The following is a 24,206-nucleotide window of genomic DNA, read 5'->3' as shown; positions in this document are numbered from 1 at the left end:
TTTTTCGACTTGTTTCCTCACTGTTCACTTTTCTTTCGTTTGAATCAAATTCTTGGAAGAAAAGGATTTATTTGCTGTAAGGCACAAGAACAAGCCAGAAAGGTCAATGTCTGTATAATTACTTTTTTTAGTCCACGATTCCCAGCTAGCTTCGACCTTTCGTGCTAGGCATGGTTTTTCTTAATATTTTTCCGCCACATCAAATATTGCGTTGAAATTTTTTTGACTTTTCGTGAATTTTTTCCGAACAGCAAAGCGTTCTTTTCTTCTTCCACTAGAATGTTTGTATTCACGCGCGACGCACGTGATTCGACCGACTAGCCAATCATGTTTAGATCCTTGAACTTGATCTTGAGGTTGACGTGGTCAATTTCCTTAGCACTAGATCGACCTTATGTTAAGAAGAAAGCAGTTGTGAAAATTTAATCGTTATGTACCTCCCAACTCAAATAAGTTTTCTGATTTGAGGAGAACATATCGCGGGCCGGGAATCAAAACACACCAACTTTCTAAGTGAACAAAATTCACTTAGCCCTGAGGAAAACAAGAACTTAAACTTTCGACTCTCACGTGATAAGGTCGTGCACTGTGAAACTGCAGCAAATGTGAGTGCCAGCCTGCGAAAACAAAATAATTTTTTAGTCATTTTCCAGTTGGGAGGTATAACAAAACACTTTTGAAAATTAAAATCAAAGTGACTGGCCCCACGGGAAACAGTGAGAATTGCTTTACCTTGACCCGCAGTGGAAACAAAACTCATTGTTTCCTTTGGAATCAGTTAGTCGCTTAATTTATCAACACTGCCAGGTGTCTGTATTAGAACTGTCTGTAAGCGAAAGTAAACACCATAAGTAGGGTAGCTAGAGTGCAAAAGGTGAGGAAATAATTAGAGTATCGAAAGAAATATATATTTCTTAGCATATTGGCTTCGGTAATTAGATTTAACTAACACGGGTGCAAAACAGGAACACACAAAAACATGTATAGTACAACAGATATACCAACACACTGTGACTCATAAATGTACGAGTTAGAACATGAGAAGGAATTTTGTCAGTTTCATCTCTGAAGAAAACTTTTAACCTTGAAATTACATCCTGTAGCTCTTTTTCATTGGGCGAATTTAGCTTTTCTGGTGGGAAAAAGTTGTTTGTATCCTGAATGCGACTAATTGATACTCATAAAAAACCGGGTACAGAAGAAAAGAAATCCGGCTAACCAAAAAATCCGAATAATCTAGGTTTGCTTCCATTAAAGTTAAATGCCCCCATGCTTTACTCAATGTAAAGAAACGCTAACCCCAAGTCGTGATCAGTACTTCGTGCAAAGTTGACTGATGCATAATTTATGTATCGGTTCTCGAGCTGTTTCTATTTATTTCTTTTAATTATTGTCTCAAGCTTCATTAAAATTGTATGAAAAGTTGATCTTAGAGTTTTTTAATACAAAAATACGAGAGGAGTGGAAGGAAACTGAAGGTAAGAATATACTGGTTTCAAGGAGTAACCTAGTCATTCAATTTGGAGAAATTGGTTAATTTAAACTTTAAGACCTTTACTACCGCATAAACGTGAAAAGAAAAGTCGAGGAAAAGTAAGAAAAGGAAGGTGAGTGTGAGTGAGAAACTCGATGTATTTACTTACTATCGGGTGAGTAACTTGTGCAAGCCAGCGGACAAGTTTTAGTCCTTAGCAGGAAAGATAGTTTTATATAACTTGGTAGTTTAAAAAGCCCTCGCATTCTATCGCCAAGTCAGACGGAAAAATTGTAATTAACAAAACCCTAAGGTCACAAAAATATTTCTTGCATCAAAAAAGGGAAAAAGGCGACATTTGTCATCTGTTTTTGTTTCTTTCTTAAATTACAGGATGAGAGGGCATCTAGTTGGTTTCCATTTCTGTCGCGTTCTGTTGAGTGGTATTGCTTTGTATCTTGTGGCTTTCAGTTCGTCTGCTAGAACTGACTTGAGCAGGGACGAGGTTTTCGAGAGAACCGAAGGTAACATGTGAATGTTTTATACCTCCCGACATAGAGATTTTTTTCCGACGGGATGTGAATATTTCAAGTGTCATGGGCGAAAAGTCGGATCGGATGACACATTTTGGCTGTGTCATGATAAACTTTACATTCCCTCCCCCCGCCCCCAATAAGGCTCTGGAATAATCTTACGATCCTCCTCATTGGCAGACAATTTTCTACACTTCCCCTTTTATACTCTGCAACAACAGATCCCCCCATTAAAAAAAATATGAGATTGCCTCAAAATCGGGTAAAAACAGCAGAGACTTTCTACGCTCAACTCTCATAACTACTAGGGCTACTTCATATTTACCTTTGTGCACTATCAAGAATCAAGATGACCTCTTAAGATAAGGTAAACTACAACACAAACTGTTTTATGAAAGTATCCAAAGTAAACTGTGTGATGATAAGATAAAACACGATTGTGTTTTTTTCCAGGATTTGAGCTAATTGGTCATATCACCAAGACATTATACACTGACGAAATAAACTGTGGATTCGCATGCCTTCAAGATGAAAAATGCCAATCTTACAACAGCAAATCCGATGCTAATGATGCAAAGAAGGAATGTCAACTGAGTAACCAAACCGAAAAATCAAGTCCGGAAAACCTGAGGCGTAACCCACGTTCTACTTATTATGGAAGAGGTACTGTTGAGTAAAGTGCTTAAAATTATGAAAAAGCTAGTGGAGGTGGGAGGGGGGTATGAAGGGTCGGAGTATTTTGGTTGTCACAATAAAGTTTTCCTGATCCTTCCATAACGTTCCGAATTATTCTATCGATCTACCACATTGGCCGCCAATTTTCTTTAGTCCCACCTTTAAACTCTGTTAGCGACGACTGATCCCCCCTCCGTTTCCTTTGAAAACCATGAGATACCCCTTCCCACCCCTCCCACCCCCTCTTTCCAAGCGAAAAGTAGTGACCTATTTCTAACTTCTGGTCAGCGTATGTATAACATGGCATGTATAACCTTTCCTGAGAGAATATGAAGTTTAAAATCTCTTGCTTTTCCTTATAATGATAGGTTTTCCATTTTCTTAGTTTGAATTGAAAGATGCTATGGATCCTACAAAGATTTCCAAAATCATGAGCTATCTAATAATTACGCGAAAGGAATTACTTATGGAATAAGACCTCTGTGGCGTGTTTTGTTTCTTACTTTGATCCTCTCATCGTTCCAAATGATTATTCTTCCCTCTTCCGATGTAGATAAACGAGGCTGGGATTCTGCTCATCCGGCCTTCTCCTGTAAGGAAATTCTGGACTCTGGATACTCCAAAGGAGACGGGGAGTATTGGATCGACCCTGAGAAGAGTGGAAACCCTTTGAAGGTCTATTGTGACATGTCAAGATATGGTGGTAAGAGAATGGATTTTTTTTTGAGACACGAGGACTTCAACCGGAGTATGTTTGACTTGGTGCAGTTGTTATTGGAACGTTCTGGTCTTGGCTATTCGTATTATGTTTTTAATCAAAACAATGGCAAAATTCTCGAACGTGATTTGTTATCACCAGACGGCCGATTTGAGCACTAATAGGAAAGTGTACGTGTCATGCTTGTAATTGGACAATGTAATAGGACAGTTAACACGTCATGCCTGGCTGAGTAGACAGATAGCGTCATGTGTGCGCTGTTGTCTCGCATTTCGCCGAGTTAACTGTTGTTTTTTTGTTTTTATAAAAAAGGAATGTCTAGTTTTATGAAAACTGATGTCTAGTTTCTTTCTCAAATTTTTACACAGTTTGATTAATTGGTAACAGGACTTCTGGTCGTCCAATTCTGTCTCTAATGATACTCGTGATTAACAATTCGGTCTCCCGCTTTGCGGTCCTACGATTTTGTTAATCACTCGTATGATTTCAGACCGAATTGGACTCCGCTCGGTTCTGTTGCCACTATTAATATGTCCAAAGTTCTATTTACATAGATGTCACCAGATCATTTAGGCTTCTTTTATTTTAGGAGGTTGGCTTCTGGTGTCAAATGTTGAGTTCGGCAGCCCCTCTTCTAAGGTGTCAGTTGAGACATCATACCGTGGGGTAGGTAAGTCACACATGGTTCTGCAGAAAAGTGCCATGAAAGAGCTCAGAAGACACTTGTCCTTCACTCAGCTGAGATTCCACTGCCACAAGAAACAGGGACGCACATTCCACGTGGTCACAGCTTCCAACAGCTCAGGTGAAGCTGTGGTCCAGTACTTCAGCGGTCAGACAGATGAGCAACCGGATGCCTGTGGTTCGTTTGTGAGATTGAAGTGGGATGACAATTCCAAGTTAGCTGACATTTGCAAAGATTGGGGACTAGTAAGTGGAGAGTACTTAGTTGGAAAGTGGGGACATGGTGAAGATCAAAACAGGCTATACTGGTATCCCGCATTCAAAGTAAATGCGTATCACCTTAGGGTCCACTTGAATAACGTTGGTGACCTCAACGTAATGCAATGCGATGATGTTGCCTCTCAGACCGTTAACACAATCGGCGATTTCTGGAGAGTATTTGTTCGTTAGTTGCGTTTAACTCAGAGCTGTCTGTATACCAGGCAACCCAGGACTGTGCGAATAACAGTAACATACGAATAAAGCAAAATAAAGAAAATGCACCGTTACCTTCATCAGGTTATAAGAATTTTTTTTGTTTCCATTTCGGGGCAAGGGAAAGCAATCCTCACTGTTTCCCGTGGGGCCAGTTTGAAAATATTTTCTCATACATCCCAAACCGAATATGACTGCCAAAAATTACTTTTGGTACATAGGCTGGCACACACATTTGCTGCGGTTTCACGGTGAACGACCTTAGCACGCGAGAGTCGAAAGTTAAAGTTGTTGTTTTTTCGGGGGCTTAGTGAATTTTGTTCACCCTAGAAAGTTAGTGTATTTTGATTCACGGCGCGTGACATATTCAACCATCCAATCAAAAAACCTATTTGAGTTGAGAGGTACATAACGATTAAATTTTCACAACTGCTTCCTTCTAAATAAAGGTTGAACTAATGACCACGTCAACCTCAGTGTTCAGTTCAAGAATTCTAAACATGATTGGCTAGTTGATCGGATCGCGAGCGTCGCGCGTGAATACTAAAAATTCCAGAGGAAAAGAAAAGAACACTTTGCAGTTCGAAAACAATTCACGACTGACTCGAGAAAATTTCAACGACCTGTTTTATATGGTGGGAAGCTATTGAGAAAAACCATGCTTAGCACAAGAAGTCGAGGCTAGCTAGTTGCATGGGAAACCTCCAAGAAAATAAAAAGTAATCATACAGATTTTGACCTTCAACCCCTCAGGGATTGGGGGAGGGTTTTTTTCCACTTTTTAGACATGATACGAGTTTTTATACTGTAACCAATCACTATCGATAAAATTTCAATTTTCAATGATTGATAGGTTTATATCAAACACAATAAACGGGCATTATATATATATATACATATATAATTTTTTTTTATTGTGTTCAGAGCTTCACACAAGTCAAGAACGATACTGTGCTTTTAGCACCCATAAGCTACTTTTCCTTCAGGTTTTTAGTCGACTCAAATCTCGATATCAACAACGTCATGTGCCTCTTGGAAGAAAATTTTGCCGTTGTGGCGGACCGGAGTAGGTTATATAAGAGCTCTTTTCATACCGCGTGCAGTTTACAATTAGGAGGCTAGAATAGTCGTCATTCCATACAAAGGGGGTTCTCCTATCATATCGAAGGTCTCTGTGTCAGAAGGTCCACTAAACTCACACGAGCGACAATCTCGCTAAGAGGTCGAGACTGGACATTGCTTGTTTGAAGATCAGTGGTATCTATGTTCTCTCAGTGATGCAATGCCGATGCCTCGCGTGCAGAATTGCTCGATTGTTCATGACAAAATACTGTAAACGAATAATAGCTATAACTCATGTTTGTTGTATTTAGCTAATTGTCGAGAGAGCATTTGTCCGTTCATTTTTCTAGTTTTTAATTTAATCCTTACTGGCCTTACGACTAGCCATGATAAGAATTCTCAATTTTACTACCTCTATAAAATAAGTGACAAAAATACAGATAAAATGCATCATTTTACGCGAAAGCGCACTTACAGTCTAGACAGTCAGAACTATTGTTAGGAAACGTGATAACGCGATTCCTTGTTTAAAGACGACGAAACTACAACTAAAGTAGTAACTTTAAAAACTATCTAGTTAAAAACTACATAGTTACGAATAGTTTATAGTGAAAACTGCTGTACTTAAATGGAGAATTCTTACCATGGTTACGTGTGACCGTGGTAAGAATTCTCCATTGTATTCCCTCAAGATAAAATAAGAATCTGAAACTCAACAAAAGGAATGACAAAAATACAAATAAAATGCATCATTTTGCGCAACGGCACATTTAAAGTCTAGACAGTCAGAATCATAGCTAGGAAACGTAATAAAGCGATTCATTGTTTTTAAGACAGCGAAACTACAGCTAGAAGGCGTCTAAAAACTAGAAAAACTACAGGGTTGTGACGTAAGACCCTACATAGACTGTTCCATTTCAAGCTTGACTTGTCCATTTCACCTTTGTATTTTTGGCGGTTACAGCGAAAACCGTCTGCTGTAACACTAAACCATTTCGGTTTGTACTAAACCTATTGTCGTCACGCTAACCATTTCACATTTCGGTGAGTAGATTGATGCGATACGAAGCCATTGGGGCCTACTATCAACCATTTGCCGATAGCTTTAGCCATTTCACACTACTCTGAACTGTTTGTGTCAAGTCACTGAACCAAAGTACAGTTAGCTGAACCGTTTGTCATTTCTACGCTGAGTTGAGTAACTTTTGCAAGCCAGCGGACAAGTTTTAATCCTTAGCAGGAAAGGTTCCTTTAAATGAGCTGGTGTACGTAGTTTAAAAAGCCCTCCGTATTCTTTCACCTAGTCAGACAAAGTGTAATTAACAAAACCCCAAATTCACAATCAGAACTATTTGTTACATCAATAAAGGGTAAACGCGACATTTGTCATCTGTTTTTCTTTCTTTCTCAAATTATAGGATGAGAGGGCATCTAGTTAGTTTCCAGTTCTGTCCCATTCTGTTAAGTGGAGTTGCTTTGTTTCTTGTGGCTTTCAGTTCATCTTTGCTTACTGACGTGAGCAGGGACGAGGTTTTCGAGAGAGTTAAAGGTAACACGTGAATGTGTTATACCTCTGTTATGACACTGTGATATACTTTTTTTCCGACGGAATATAAACGTGTCAATTGCCATGGGCGAAAACTCGCCAAATCAATATAATAACTTACTGACGTCGAACGGTTTTGGCTGTGTCACAATAAACTTTACATGATCCCCTTCCCTCAGTAAGGCTCTGTAACAATCTTACAACCCCCCTCTTTGGTAGTCAATTTTCTACACCTCCGGTCTTTCTTTTATACTCTGTTGGCCACAACAAATCCTCCTAAAAATCTCTACGCGCAACTCTCATAACTCCTAGGTCTTCTTCATATGATGACCTCTTAAGACAGAGTAATTAATCAACTCAAAAAAATCAGTTTCTACTACTGATGAATGTAAATCTTTGCACATCTATACGAATTATTTACTTATTTATATATTAATTTCTACTCGCTGACATTTCTACAGAGATGATATTTTAGTCTCTCCACCTGTGTATCTTATTCTACATCAGTTTATGGGAGTCTGTTTTAAATATAGGCTATTCACCTTCAAGAAAAATCATGCTGTTTAACATTCAGCGATGTTAACAAACAAAACAATATTTGAAAATATCTACAAATTTGATGACGGTCATATTCGCATTTGTGTTCACTATGATGAATCACTGGATCTTCTTTCTCTGGTTGTTATTGTAGCGCAGCATAACGGAAGCTTCAACAGTTTCCTCAAGTGCATTCTCCTGTAGATGGGTGAAAAAATGATTCATGAGGCTGAACACTCGCTCAGCCGAAGCAGAACTTGGCTGCACTAGAAGTAGCTTCCGGACAACAGCAGACCAATTGGGAAGGGTGTGTGCATGCCTCGCCCACCACTGTACCTTCCCCTCTTCTTCCTCAATAACTGTGCCGTCAGCAGCCGCTAGGTAACGTGGAAGCTCGTTAACAAGGCCATCAATAGTTGCACCATTATTGAGGAAACTGAACTTTCGGAGCTCTGCCAAAGATGCGGCATTTGGGTGGAGGTTTTGGACTTGGACTGGGCAGTATAGCCTTGCACTTTTAAAAGCACGGACAAGGTCATGAGTATTGGAACGACCTTGAGAAGAGTGGAAACCCTTTGAAGGTCTATTGTGACATTTAAAGATAGGCTGGTAAGAAAATGAATTTTTTTTTTGAAACGAGAACTATAATCGGAGTGTATTTGACTTGGAGCAGTTGTTATTGGAACGTTCTGGTCTTGGCTAATAGTATTATGTTTTTAATCAAAACTATAACAAAAGTCACAAACGTGATTGGTTATCATCAGCCAGCCGATTTGAGCACTAATAGGAGAGTGTACGCGTCATACTTGTAATCGGACAGCGTAATAGGACCGTAAAGGGACAGTTAACGCGTCATGCCTGCGTGAGTAGACAGATAGCGTCATGTGTGTGCTATTGTCTCGCTATTCGCCGAGTTAACTTATGTTTTTTTGTTTTTATGAAAACGTATGTCTAGTTTTATGAAAACTGATGTCTAGTTTCTTTCTCAAATTTTAACACAGTTTTGATTAATTGGTGACAGGACTTCTTATCTTCCAATTCTGTCGCTAATAATACTCGTGATTAACAAATCGGACTCCCACCTTGGGATCGTACCATTTTGTTAATCACTCGTATGATTTCAGACCGAATTGGACTCCACTCGGTCCTGTTACCATTATTAATATGTCCAAAATTCTATTTACATGGATGTCACTAGATCATTTAGGTTTGTTTTATTTTAGGAGGTTAGCTCCTGGTGTCAAATGTTGAGTGCGGAAGTCCCTCTCCTAAGGTGTCAGTTAAGACATCATACCGTGGAATAGGTAAGTCACATATGGTTCTGCAGAAAAGTGCCATGAAAGAGCTCAGAAGACACTTGTCCTTCACTCAGCTGAGATTCCACTGCCGTAAGAAACAGGGACGCACATTCCACGTGGTCACAGCTTTCAACAGCTCAGGTGAAGCTGTGGTCCAGTACTTCAGCGGTCGAGTAACCGGACGCCTGTGTTTCGTTTGTGAGATTGACGTTGGATGACAATTCCAAGTTAGCTAGCATTTGCAAAGATTGGGGACTAGCAAATGGAAAGTACTATGTTGGAAAGTGGGGACGTGGTGGAGATCAAAAGAGGTTATAGAGCTTCCCTGCCTTCTGACAATTTAAGTATCACCTTAGGGTCTACTTGAATAGCGACAACGACATGGAACGTGATGATGTCGCCTCTCAGAGTGTAAACTCAATCGGCGATTTCTGGAAAGTCTTTGTTCGTTAGCTGCGTTTAACTCAGAGCTGTCTGTAAACCAAGCAACCCTTGACTATGAGAACAACTTCTTCAAACGAATAGACTGAAAACAGAGACGAACACAAGAAATGCACCGTTACCCGCACAAATATCTAATTAGGTCACATGTCTGACGCTCGCTTCTTCCTTGTGGTAGGCTTACCGACAGTGCTCCACTGTTTTTATCATGTAGTTCTAGTTTTACATACACCGGATCCTAAAGGAGTCAATGAGATAAACACGGTTTTCTATGTAGTAGTTTATGTTGCTTTATGTATTTCCAAGAACAATTAAGGTTCGTAGAGATAGACTTTCCCTTTTGTTTGGTCACGGAATATGTAAATATACTGATTTCCGCGTGAATATAAATAAACATTAGGGCAAGGTGTTTTTTTAAATCTGACAATTTGTTATTTCATCCATTTCAAAGTCAAATCGTTCAAGTTTTTTAGAGAAACAGTGGTGCTGTGTCAGTGGGGAAGTATGACAAAATAATTTGGTTTTATCAACTGAATTGTTAACGTAAATTGTAAATCAGAAAGACGTTATTTACAGATCAGTACAGGTGAGAATTTGACGATTTTAGAATTCTTTTGTTTCCGAAGGCCTGTAAGGATTAAATCTAAATCTAGAAAAATGATCGAACAATCCTCTCTCGAGAATTAACTCATAGAACAAACATGACCTCTAGTTACTACTTGTTTTACAGTATTTTTTGTCATGAACAATCGAGCAAATCTGCTGGCGATCGAGGCATCGGCATTGCATCACTGAGAGAACATAGATGCCACTGGTCTTCAAACAAGCAATGGCCAGTCCCAACCTCCTAGCGAGATTTTCGCTCGTGTGAGTTCAATGGACTTTCTGATACAGAAACCTTTGATATGATAGGAGAACCCCCTCGTATGGAATGACGACTATTTTAGCCTCCTAATTGTAAACATGCATGCGGTATGAAAAGAGCCCCAACATAGCCTACTCCGGTCCGCCACAACGGAAACGTTTTCTTCCAAGGGGCACATAACGTTGCTAATATCGGGATTTTGGTCGACTGAAACTTGAAGGAAAAGTAGCTTATGGGTGTTAAAAGCATAATATAATTCTTGACTTGTAGAGAACTCTGAACGCGACATTTATGCAATGCCCAACTTAAATACGTCTTTTGATTGAAGGGCTGAATATGTTGCGAGTCGTAAATCAAAATACACTTACTTTCTCGGATAAACAAACTTCACTGAGCCCCCGGGGAAACAACGACTTGACTTTCGACTCTCAGGTGATGCAATGCCCAACTTAAATACGTCTTTTGATTGGAGGGCTGAACATGTCGCAAGTCGTGAATCAAAATACACTTACTTTCTAGGATAAACAAAAGTCACTTGGCCCCCGGGGAAACAACGACTTGACTTTCGACTCTCACATGATAAGGTCGTTCACCGTGAAACCGCAGCAAATGTGTGTGCCAGCCTGCCTATAAAAATTATTTTTTTCAGTCATTTTCGAATTGGGATGTATGAGAAACACTTTAAAAAAAAAAAAAAAATTAAAGTGACGAGCACCACAGGAAACAGTAAGGATTCCTCTACCTTGCCCTGCCAGGGCAACAAAACTCACTGTATCCCTTGGAGTCGGTCATTAGTCTCTAACTTTACCAACTTTGCCAGGTGTCTACATTATAATTGTCTGGAAGCGAAAGTAAACACTATTAGTAGGGTAGCTAGAGGGCAAAGGATGAGAAAATAATTAGTGCATCAGAAGAAACAAATGTTTCTTTGCATATTGGCTTCCGTTGCCAATTTTAACGTGCACGACTCTAAAATACGAACGCAGAAATACATGTATGGTACAGCAGATATATCTACAAATTGTGACTCATAAATGTACGAGTTAGAAGGTGAGAGGGAATTCTGTCACTTTTCATCTCTCTCTGTTGAAATTATATCCTGTAGCTCTTTTTTATTAGGCGAATTTCGCTTTGTTCGGTGGGAAAAAGTTGCCATCGATCCCGAATGCGACCAATCGATACTCATAGAAATCCGTATGCAAGAGAAGAGGTTCGGAAAAAAAAGAAAAATCCGAATGATCGAGGTTCTTTCTATTAATGTTAAACGCCCCAACGCTTTACTCGAACGTAAAGAAATGTCAATCAGAAATGTTAGTCGTGATCAGTACTTCGTTCAAAGCTGACTATTGCTTGATTTACGAAAGGGGTTCTCAAGCTGTTTCTTTTTATTTTTTTTTTTAATTATTGTCTCATGTTTCATTAAAATTGTATGAAAAGCTGATAAAAGATTTTTTCAATAGAAAAATACGAGATGAGTGGAAAGAAACTGAAGGTCAGAATATACTGGTTTGAAGGAGTAGCCAAGTCATTCAATTTGGAAAAAATTGGTTAATTTAAACTTAAGAAGAAGATTGCTTTCCAACTTTGATAACAACATAATAAAAACAATCCGAGTAATCTAGGTTTGTTTCTAGTTAAATGCCCCCACGCTTTACTCAAATGTAAAGAAACGCTAACCCCAAGTCGTGATCAGTACTTCGTGCAAAGTTGACTGATGCATAATTTATGTATGGGTTCTTAAGCTGTTTCTATTTATTTCTTTTAATCATTGTCTCAAAGTTCATTAAAATTGTATAAAAAGTTGAAAAAAGAGTTTTTCGATACAAAAATACGAGAGGAGTGGAAGGAAACTGAAGGTAAGAATATACTGGTTTCAAGAAGATTGCTCTCTAAGTTTGATAACAACATAAATCTTGAATAGTCAGCCATTTCGATAAATACGTTTGAGTGAGAAGTATATATACAAAAGACCTTTACTACCGCATAAACGTGAAAGAAAAGTCGAGTCGTGATCAGTACTTCGTGCAAAACTGACCAATGCATAATTTATGTATGGGTTCTCAAGCTGTTCCTATTCATTTAGCAAAATCCTAAATTCACAATCAAAACTATTTGTTGCATCTAAGAAGGGAGAAGGGCAACATTTGTCATCTGTTTTTCTTTCTTCCTCAAATTACAGGATGAGAGGGCTTCTAGTTGGTTTCCATTTCTGTCCCGTTCTGTTGAGTGGTGTTGCTTTGTTTCTTGTGGCTTTCAGTTCGTCTTTGCACACTGACTTAAGCAGGGACGAGGTTTTCGAGCGAATTGAAGGTAACACGTGAATGTGTTATACCTCCCAACACAGTGATATTTTGTTCCGATGGGATGTGAGTGTTTCAAGTTCCATGGGCGAAAACTGGGATCGGATGACACAGATTTTGATCCCTCCCCCCCCTGCCCCCAAATAAGGCTCTGTGGTGACATTCTTACAATCCCCCTCATTAGTAGTAAATTTCCATTTTTCCCCTTTTATACTCTGTTAGCCACAGCAGTTCGCCCTGGAAAAAAATATAAGATCGCCCCAAAATTGGGTAAAAACAACAGGAACTTTCTACGTGCAACTCTCATAACTCTCAGGGCTTCTTCATATTTACCTTTGTACGATATCAAGAGTCAAGATGACCTCTTAAGAAAGGGTAGTTAACTACACACAAACTATATAATGAAAGTATCCAAGATAAACTGAGTGATGAGAACATGAAACACGATTGTGTTGTTTTTCAAGGATTTGAGCTAATTGGTCACATCACCAAGACATTATATGCTGACGAAATAAGCTGTGGATTGAGTTGCCTTCGAGATGAAAACTGCCAATCTTACAACAGCAAATCCGATGCTAGTGATATAAAGAAGGAATGTCAACTGAGTAATCTAACCAAAAATTCAAGTCCGGAAAACCTGAGGTGTAACCCACGTTCTACTTATTATGGAAGAGGTACTGTTGAGTAAGGTGCTTAACATTATGGAAAAGCTAGAGGAGGTGGGAGGGTATGAAGGGTCGGAGTATTTTGGTTGTCACAATAAAGTTTTCCTGATCCTTCCATAACGTTCCGAATTATTCTTTCGATCTTCCTCATTGGCCGCCAATTTTCTTTAGTCCCACCTTTAAACTCTGTTAGCGACAACTGATCCCCTCTCCATTCCCTTGGAAAAAATGATATATCCCCCAAGACTCTGCCACCTCTCCCACCTCCTCTTTCCATGGCCAAGTCAAAAATGGTGACCTATTTCTTACTTCTGATTAGCGCTTTTCAGAGCTCTCTCATGTCACGTGTACATCCATGTATAATCTTTCCCGAGAGAATATGAAGTTTAAAATCTCTTGCTTTTCCTTATAATGACAGGTTTTCCATTTTCTTAGTTTGAATTGAAAGATGCTATGGATCCTACAAAGATTTATAAAATCAAGAGCTATCTAACAATTACGCGAAAGGAACTACTTATGGAATAAGACCTCTGTGGCGTGTTTTGTTCCTTATTTTGATCCTCTCCTCGTTTTTAATGATTATTCTTCCCTTTTCCTATGCAGGTAAACGAGGTTGGGATTCTGCTCATCCGGCCATAACCTGTAAAGAAATTCTGGACTCTGGACACTCCAAAGGTAAACGAGGTTGGGATTCTGCCCATCCGGCCTTTTCCTGTAAAGAAATTCTGGACTCTGAACACTCCAAAGGAGACGGGGAGTATTGGGTCGACCCTGAGAAGAGTGGAAACCCTTTGAAGGTCTATTGTGACATGTCAAGATATGGTGGTAAGAAAATGAATTTTTTTTTTTTTGAGACACGAGGACTTCAACAGGAGTATATTTGGTCTTGGCTATTCTTGCTTTCTTTACAAATATCCTTCTCATGTTTTGAATCAAATCTACTACAGAATTCTTGAAATTGATTAGTTATCATCAGCCGGCCGATTTGAGCACTAAAAGGACAGTGTACGCGTCATATTTGTAATTGAACAGTGTAATAGGACCGTTAAAGGGACAGTTAACGCGTCATGCCTGTATGAGTGGACAGAACGCGTCATGTGCGCGCTGTTGTCTCGCATTTCGCCGGGTGAACTGTTGTTTTTCGTTTTTGTGAAAACGTACAACCGGTGTTTAGTTTCTTTCTCAATTTTTGTCATAGTTTTGATTAATTGGTAACAGGCCTTCTTGTCGTCTAATTCTGTCTGTAGTGATACGAGTGATTAACAAATCCGACTCCCGCTTTGCAGTCGTACGATTCTATAAATCACTCGTATGATTACAGACCCAATTGGACTCCACTATTACTACTATTTAATATGTCCAAAACTCTAGTTACATGGATGTCACCAGATCATTTAGGTTTGTTTTATTTTAGGAGGTTGGCTTCTGGTGTCAAATGTTGAGTTCGGAAGTCCCTCTCCTAAGGTGTCAGTTGAGACATCACACCGTGGAATAGGTAAGTCACACATGGTTCTGCAGAAAAGTGCCATGAATGAGCTCAGAAGACACTTGTCCTTCACTCAGCTAAGATTCCACTGCCGCAAGAAACAGGGACGCACATTCCACGTGGTCACAGCTTCCAACAGCTCAGGCGAAGCTGTGGTCCGGTACTTCAGCGGTCAGATAGATGAGCAACCGGACGCCTGTGGTTCGTTTGTGAGAGTGACGTTGGATGACAATTCCAACTTAGCTAGCATTTGCAAAGATTGGGGTCGACTAGTAAATAGAACGTACCATGTTGGAAAGTGGGGACATGGTGAAGATCAAAACAGGCTCTACTGGTATCCCGTCTTAAGAAAGTCAAAGTATCACCTTAGGGTCTTCTTGAATAACGTTGGTGACCTCGACAAAATGGAATGTGATGATGGTTCCGGTCACAATGTTGACACAAACGGCGATTTCTGGAGAGTCTTTGTTCGTTAGTTGCGTCTATCTGTACACCAAGCAACCCTTGACTGTGCGAATAACAGTTACAAACGAATAAAGCAAAATAAAGACAAATGCACCGTTACACTCATCAGGTTATAAGATTGGCTTTGTTTCCATTTCGGGGCAAGGGAAAGCAATCCTCATTGTTTCCCGTGGGGCCAGTCATTTTAATTTTGATATTTGAAAATATTTTCTCATACGTCCCAAACCGAATATGACTGCTAAAAATAATTTTTTGTACGCAGGCTGGCACACAAATTTGCCGCGGTTTCACGGTGAACAACCTTATCACGCGAGAGTCGAAAGTTAGAGTTGGAGGGAGGGAGGGCTTAGTGAATTTTGTTCACCCTAGAATGTCAGTGTATTTTGATTCACGGCGCATGACATACTAAAACATCCAATCAAAAAACGTATTTGAGTTGAGAGGTACATAACGATTAAATTTTCACAACTGCTTCCTTCTAAATAAAAGGTTGAACCAGTGACCACCTCAACCTCAATGCTAAGTTCAGGGACTCTAAACATGATTGGCTAGTTGATCGGATCGCGAGCGTCGCGCGTGAAAACTAAAACATGACAGGACGGAAAACGCGTGGACTGTAAGTACCTCCCGTTGTCCCATACAAAGCCTTAGAAAACTTTTCTAAGGCTTTGTATGGAACAACGGGAGGTACTTACAGTGCATGCATTATCCGTCCTGTCATGTTCCAGAGGAAGAGGAAAGAACACTTTGCAGTTCGAAAAAGATTCACTTATGACACAAGAAAATTTCAATTTTCAATTTCAAGCATTGAGAAAAACCATGCTTAGCACATAAGGTCGAGGCTAGCTGGGAAATCTCCCGGACAATAAAAAAGTAATCATACAGATTTTGACCTTCAACCCCTCGGGGACAGGGGGAGAGTTTTTTTCCACTTTTTAGACATGACACGAGTGTTTATACTGTAACCAATCACAATCGAAGAAAATTTAATTTTCAATGATTGAGAGGTTTATATCAAACGTAATACTAACATAATAAGCGGGCATTATATATATATTATTATTATTATATGTGTAATTTTTTTTTTTTTTTTATCGTGTTCAGAGCTTCACACAAGTCAAGAACTATATGACGCTTTTAGCACCCATAAGCTCCTTTTCCTTTGGGTCAGTCGACTCAAATCTCGATATCAACAACGTCTCAAATCACTGAGAAAAATGAACGAACAATCCTCTCTCGAGAATTAACTCATAGAACAAACATGAGTTCTAGTTACTATTGGTTTACAATATTTTGTCGTGAAAAATCGAGCAAATTTGCTTGCGATCGAGGCATCGGCATTTCATCACTGAGAGAACATAGATACCACTGGTCTTCAAACAAGTAATGGCTACTCTCAACCTGTTAGCGAGATTTTCGCTCGTGTGAGTTCAGTGGACTTTGTGATACAGAAACCTTCGATGTGATAGGAGAATCCCCTCGCATGGAATGACGACTATTTTAGCCTCCTAAACATGCACACGGTATGAAAAAAGCCCCTACATAGCCTACTCCGGTCCGCCACAACGGCAACGTTTACTTCTAAGGGGCACATAACGTTGCTAATATTGGGATTTCAGTCGACTGAAACTTGAAGGCAAAGTAGCGTATGGGTATATGATTCTTGACTTGTAGAGAGCTCTGAACGTGACATTTATGCAATTCCCAACTTAAATACGTCTTTTGATTGGAGGGCTGAACATGTCGCGAGTCGTGAATCAAAATACACTTACTTTCTAGGAGAAACAAAATTCACTTGGCCCCCGGGGAAACAATGACTTGACTTTTGGTTCTCACCTGATAAGGTCGTTCACCGTGAAACCGCAGCAAATGTGTGTGCTAGCCTGCCTATAAAAATTATTTTTTGCAGTCATTTTCGAGTTGGGATGTATGAGAAACACTTTAAAAATTAAAATTAAAGTGAGAATTGCTTTACCTTGCCCTGTCAGGGCAACCAAACTCACTGTATCCTTTGAAGTCGGTCATTAGTCATTTTTTTTACCAACTTTGCCAGGTGTCTGCAATATAATTGTTTGGAAGTGAAAGTAAACACTATTAGTAGGGTAGTTAGAGGGCAAAAGATGAGAAATAATTAGTGCATCAGAAGAAACAAATGCTTCTTAGCATATTGGCTTCCGTTGCCAATTTTAACGTGCACGAGTCAAAAACAGGAACACCGAAATACATGTATGGTACAACAGATATATCTACAAATTGTGACTCATAAATGTACGAGATAGAAGGTGAGAGGGAATTCTGTCACTTTTCATCTCTCTCTGTTGAAATTACATTCTGCAGCTCTTTTTTATTAAGCGAATTTCGCTTTGTTTGGTGGGAAAAAAGTTGGCAGCGATCCCGAATGCGACTAATCGATACTTAAAGAAATCTGTGTGCAAGAGAAAAGAGGTCCGGAAAAAAAGACAAATCCGAATAATCGAGGTTTGTTTCTATTAAAGTTAAACGCCCCGACGCTTTACTCGAATGTAAAGAAATGTTAATCAGAAATGTTAGTCGTGATCAGTACTTCGTGCAAAGCTGACTAATGCTTGATTTACGTAAGGGGCTCTCAAGCTGTTTCTTTTATTTCTTTTAATTATTGTCTCAAGTTTCATTTAAATTGTATGAAAAGTTAATAAAAGATTTTTTCAATAGAAAAATGCGAGAGGAGTGAAGAGAAACTGTGGGTCAGAATATACTGGTTTCAAGGAGTAGCCAAGTCATTCAATTTGGACAAAATTGGTTAATTTAAACTTCATAAGGAGATTGCTTTCTAACTTCGATAACAACATAATAAAAACAGTCCGAGGAATCTAGGTTTGTTTCTAGTTAAATGCCTTCACGCTTTATTTAACCCCAAGTCGTGATCAGTACTTCGTGCAAAGTTGACTGATGCATAATTTATGTATGGGTTCTTAAGCTGTTTCTATTTTTTTCTTTTAATCATTGTCTCAAGTTTCATTAAAATTGGATGAAAAGTTGATACGAGAGTTTTTAATACAAAAATACGAGAGAAGTGGAAGGAATCTGAAGGTAAGAATATACTGGTTTCAAGAAGATTGCTCTCTAACTTTGATAACAACATAAACCTTGAATAGTCAGCCGCTTCCATAAATACGTTTGAGTGAGAAGTATATCTACAAAAGACCTTTACTACCGCATAAACGTGAGAAGAAAAGTCGAGGAAAAGTAAGAAAAGGAAGGTGGATGTGAGTGAGTTTTTACTATCGGGTGAGTAACTGGTGCAAACCAGCGGACAAGAATTAATCCTTAGCAGGGAAGATACCTTTATATGACTTGGTAGTTTAAAAAGCGCTCGTATTCTCTCGCTGAGTCAGACAAAGTGTAATTAACAAAACCCTAAATTCACGATCAAAACCTGTTTTTCTTTCTTTCTCAAATTACAGGATGAGAGGGCTTCTAGTTAGTTTCCATTTCTGTCCCGTTCTGTTGAGTGGTGTTGCTTTGTTTCTTGTGGGTTTTAGTTCGTCTTTGCACACTGACTTGAACAGGGACGAGGTTTTCGAGAGAGTTGAAGGTAACACGTGAATGTGTTATACCTCCCAACACAGTGATATTTTTTTTCCGACGGGATGTGAATGTTTCAAGTGCCATGGGCAAAAACTCGGATCGGATGACACAGATTTTGGCTGTGTCACGATAAACTTTACATGATCCCTTCCCCCCCCCCCCCCCCCCCGCCCAAATAAGGCTCTGTGACATTCTTACAATCCCACTTACACACTTTTACACACTTTATTTTTCTTTTTCTTACAAAATAATTTAGATTATGTTGACCCGCAGATAGCAAATTTGCTATTCGAGGCGGGTCAATCATCAACAAACATTATTTACAATATATAAAGAAAATTAAAAACTAAATAGTTAGATATTGTTAAATTATAAAAAGAAGCATAACTGGCAAATACATCAATAGTTGTTCAATAAAGTATAGAAGCAAATAAATTAGTACTGAAAGCAATCGGATCAATTTGTTTTAATTATGCAGTCCTTAAGTTTAGAGGAGATCTTTTCAACATCAAGATAAGAATCTTCATTATCTAGTATCTGAAATAAAGACTTTTTAATTTGTTTATTAAAGGAATGTTTTGATAACGTTTTGAATTCTTTCGGTATCTTATTCCAAATTTTGACACCAACACGCGAGAAAGCCTTTTTTTGTAGGTTAAGTCTAGAGTACTTTGTACTAAAGAGCTGCGATTTGGATGATCGAGTATTGTAGGTATGAATATGAGATGTTTTAGTAAATAGTTTCAAAATATTAATGGGAGCCCTCTGGTTGTGCACGTCAAACATAAGTTTACTTACGGCTTCATAATATAGGAACGTAACAGGCAGAATTTTTGCTTTGGCAAATAAAGGGATGGCATGCTCTCTTCGATCGGTGAAATAGATTAAGCGCAAAAGTCGCTTTTGAAGAACTAAAATCTTGTTTAAATAAGCATTTGACGCATTGCCCCAGGCAAGGAGTCCATAAGTTATATAAGGTAGAATTAATGAATTGTAAATATTTACAAGGATAGTAGAGGGAACGAAGTACCTCAGCTTTGCAATCATCCCTATTGTTTTACTTATTTTTACGATAACAGAGTCAACATGGTTTTTCCATGACAAATTTTGATCAATTAAAACGCCTAGATATTTGATATAACTTTTTTGCTCTAAACTAACTCTTCGGTTTGTCTCACAATCTAAAATACCTATTTGTGGAGAAAAATGCATTTTTTTCTGACGAGGACGAAAAATTAAGAAATTTGATTTTTTTGTATTCAATGTCAACCTATTTGTAGTTAACCAGTCATGTACGTTATTCAACTCTACATTAACCGTTTGCTCGATCGCCTTAAGATTCTTATCAGCATAAAGTATATTAGTATCATCCGCAAAGAGATAAAATTTTAGTTTATCAGAACAAAGGTGAATGTCATTTATGTAAAGTAAAAATAGAAGAGGTCCAAGGACTGATCCCTGGGGGACACCACAGGGGGAGATAAGTTTTGTTGATAAGTGCTCTCCAATCTGAATTGTTTGTGTTCTATTTTTTAAATATGATTGAAACCAGTCATTTATCAATCCACGGAAACCGTAAAAGTTCAATTTATCGAGTAATATTTCATGATTGACCGTATCAAATGCCTTTTTCAGGTCAATGAAGACACCGCATGAGAAGTACCGTTTATCCATATTACGTAGTATATCTTCGACAATATCAAGTACAGCATGCTCTGTGGAATGTGACTTTCGAAAGCCATACTGTGAGGAGTACAATAGGTTGTTTTTGTCAATAAATTCCTTCATCCGGTAGTACAAAAGTTTTTCAAAAATCCTATTAAAATTAGACAAAAGAGATATTTGTCGATAGTTTGAAGGGTCGGTCTCGTCGTCACTTTTATATATTGGCGTTATTTTAGAAATCTTAAGTTTTGAAGGATAGACACCAAGGATAACAGATAAATTGAAAATATGAGAAAGAACTGGAGATATGATATTGCAAGAAGATTTAAGCAGTTGTGTAGGGCAGGAGTATAAGCCACAGGATTTACTATTTGGGAGGGATAATATTTCCTGTTTAACTTCTTCTGGTGTAATGGGTTTGAAAAAGAAGGAAGAATCAGGTGATTTCAATTTACCAAGATAACTCATATAGTTATCTTTCTTTGGCAATTTACTTGCTAGTAAATTACCAACATTTGCAAAATGCTTATTTAGAATATTTGGTAATCTGGAAGGATTTTGTGTTATTTGATTGTTATTGCTTGGGTCTTTCAGCTTCGTTAACACTCTGCTTTTTGTCCTTTGGTTATTTATTAATTCATTTATTACTTTCCACGTCTTTTTCATATTATTTGTATTTTTCTCAAAGAAATCATAGTAATAACGTTTTTTACTCAAACGAATAAGGTTTCTAATTTTATTTCTATAATATTTATATTTGCTGTGTATTCCATTAACATATAGCTTGTTCTTTATTTTTATTGATGTCCTTATTCCTTTTGTTATCCACGGTTTTGCAAGTTGTTTAATTTTACGTTTGGATAAAATTTTAACAAGCGCATGGTTATTCACGACTGAATTTAATTTTCTGTGGAAAGATGAGAATAGTTCATCAATATTATTTGTTTTTGAGGCAATAATAGCATCCCAGTCGATCGCGGACAAATCATTATTAAATTCCTCAGAGGAGAATTGAGAGAAGTCGCGTTTTTTAATTGTTTTCTTGACAGGTTTGTCTCGCTTAGATTTCAAAATACAAAATTGAGAAAAATGATCAGAGACATCGGTAATAATGTTTCCACTAATTAGAACTTGATCAGGATTATTAACGAAAATATTATCAATAAGAGAGGCTGAGTTATTACGTACGCGTGTTGGTTTGTCAATAGTTGGAACGAGATAAAAACTCTGTAGGGCCAGTAGGAAATCCTGACTATATAATGATGATTCCGTCTTTAAAAGACATAGGTTAAAGTCACCCATTAAATAAAGTCTTTTCCCAGTGGAAGCCAGCTTTTCGATCATTATTAAAATATTCAATGAATTGATCTGGGGAGTTGTGTTGACCCTCATTGGTAGTAAGTTTCCATTCTTCCCCCTTTATACCCTGTTGGCCACAGCAGTTCGCCCTAGAAAAAAATATGAGATCACCCCAAAATCAGGTAAAAACAACAGGAACTTTCTAAGCGCAACTCTCATAACTCTCAGGGCTTCTTCATATTCACCTTTGTACGATATCAAGAGTCAAGATGACCTCTTAAGACAGGGTAATTAACTACACACAAACTGTATTATTAAAGTATCCAAAACAAACTGAGTGATGAGAACATGAAACACGATTGTGTTGTTTTTCAAGGATTTGAGCTAATTGGTCGTATCACCAAGACATTATATGCTGACGAAATAAGCTGTGAATTGAGATGCCTTCAAGATGAAAACTGCCAATCTTACAACAGTAAATCCGATGCTAATGATGCAAAGAAGGAATGTCAACTGAGTAATCAAACCAAAAAATCAATTATGGAAAAGTTGGAGGAGGTGGGTGGGGGGGGGGGGGGGGGGGGAAGGGGGGTATGAAGGGTCGGAGTAGTTTGGTTGTCACAATAACGTTTTCCTGATCCTTCCATAACGTTCCAAGTTATTCTATCGATCTTCCTCATTGGCCGCCAATTTTCTTTAGTCCCACCTTTAAACTCTGTTAGCGACCACTGATCCCCTCTCCATTCCCTTTGAAAACAATGACATACCCCCCCAAGACTATTAGACTATTTCTTACTTCTGATTAGCGCTTTTCAGAGCTCTCTCATGTCACGTGCACATCCATGTATAACCTTTCCCGAGAGAATATGAAGTTTAAAATCTCTTGCTTTTCCCTATAATGATAGGTTTTCCAATTTTCTTAGTTTGAATTGAAAGATGCTATGGATCCTACAAAGATTTATAAAATCGAGAGTCATCTAATAATTACGCGAGAGGAACTACATATGGAATACGACCTCTGTGGCGTGTTTTTTTTTCTTAGTTTGATCCTTTCCTCGTTCCAAATGATTCTTCTTCCCTTTTCCTATGCAGGTAAACGAGGTTGGGATTCTGCTCATATGGCCTTCTCCTGTAAGGAAATTCTGGATTCTGGACACTCCAAAGGAGACGGGGAGTATTGGATCGACCCAGAGAAGAGTGGAAACCCTTTGAAGGTCTATTGCGACATGTCAAGATATCGTGGTAAGAGAATGAATTTTTTTTTGAGACACGAAGACCTCAACAGGAGTATATTTGACTTGAAGCTGTTGTTATTGGAACGTTCTGGTCTTGGCTATCCGTGCGTTCTCTACAAAGATCCTTATTATGTTTTGAATAAAAACTATAGCAGAATTCTCGAAAGTGATTGGTTATCATCAGCCGGCCGATTTGAGCACTAATAGGACAGTGTACGCGTTATACTTGTAATTGGACAGTGTAATAGAACCGTTAAAGGGACAGCTAACGCGTTATGCCTGTGTGAGTGGACAGAACGCGTCATGTGCGCGCTGTTGTCTCGCATTTCGCCGGGTGAACTGTTGTTTTTCGTTTATGTGAAAACTTATAACCGATGTTTAGTTTCTTTCTCAATTTTTGTCATAGTTTTGATTAATTGGTAACAGGCCTTCTTGTCGTCTAATTCTGTCTGTAGTAATACGAGTGATTAACAAATCGGACTCCCGCTTTGCGGTCGTACGATTCTGTAAATCGCTCGTATGATTATAGACCCAATTGCACTCCACTCGGTCCTGTTACCCTTTAATATGTCCAAAACTCTAGTTACATTAGGTACTTAACAGTACCTCTTCCATAATAAGTAGAACGTGGGGTTACGCCTCAAGTTTTCCGGACTTGATTTTTTGGTTTGGTTCCTCAGTTGACATTCCCTCTTTGTATCACTAGCATCGGATTGGCTGTTATAAGATTTTCATTTCTCATCTTGATAGCATCTCAATCCACAGCTTATTTAGTCAGCGCATAATGCTCCGGTGATATGACCAGTTACCTCAAATCCTAAAATAACAACACAGTCGTGTTTCATTTTATCATCATGCAGTTTACTTTGGATACTGTGGCCAACACAGTATAAGGGGGAGGTATAGAAAATTGATTGCCAATGAGGAGGATCGTAAGATTGTTACAGAGTCTTATGTGGGGGAGGGGGGGGGGGTCATGTAAAGTTTATCATGACACAGCCAAAATCTATGTCATCCGATCCGAATTTTCGCCCTTGGCACTTGAATTATTTACATCCCGTCGGCAAAAAGAAAATCACCATGTAGGGAGATATAAAACATTCACGTGTGTTCTTTATCTCTCTCGAAAACCTCGTCCCTGCTCAAGTCAGTGTGCAAAGACGAACTGAAAGCCATAAGAAACAAAGCAACATCACTGAACAGAACGGGACAGTAAT

General features: G+C 38.6%; 1 protein-coding gene across 1 annotated transcript; it reads left to right on the top strand.

Annotated features, from left to right (window-relative positions):
* Positions 1-1,269: 1,269 nt before the first annotated feature.
* Positions 1,270-4,617, top strand: LOC149039134 (uncharacterized). The gene is made up of 5 exons (XM_089185753.1): positions 1,270-1,283; positions 1,946-1,998; positions 2,461-2,670; positions 3,236-3,369; positions 3,974-4,617. The coding sequence occupies exons 1-5, from the start codon at positions 1,270-1,272 to the stop codon at positions 4,532-4,534; spliced, it is 972 nt and encodes a 323-aa protein (XP_089041879.1). The 3' UTR covers positions 4,535-4,617.
* Positions 4,618-24,206: the final 19,589 nt, after the last annotated feature.

This window comes from Pocillopora damicornis, chromosome 10, assembly GCF_964200805.1.
Source record: "Pocillopora damicornis chromosome 10, jaPocDami1.2, whole genome shotgun sequence".
In the NCBI taxonomy this organism is placed as follows: domain Eukaryota; kingdom Metazoa; phylum Cnidaria; class Anthozoa; order Scleractinia; family Pocilloporidae; genus Pocillopora; species Pocillopora damicornis.
The sequence above is the reverse complement of the archived record's forward strand: the minus strand, read 5'-3'. Positions and strand labels throughout refer to the sequence as shown.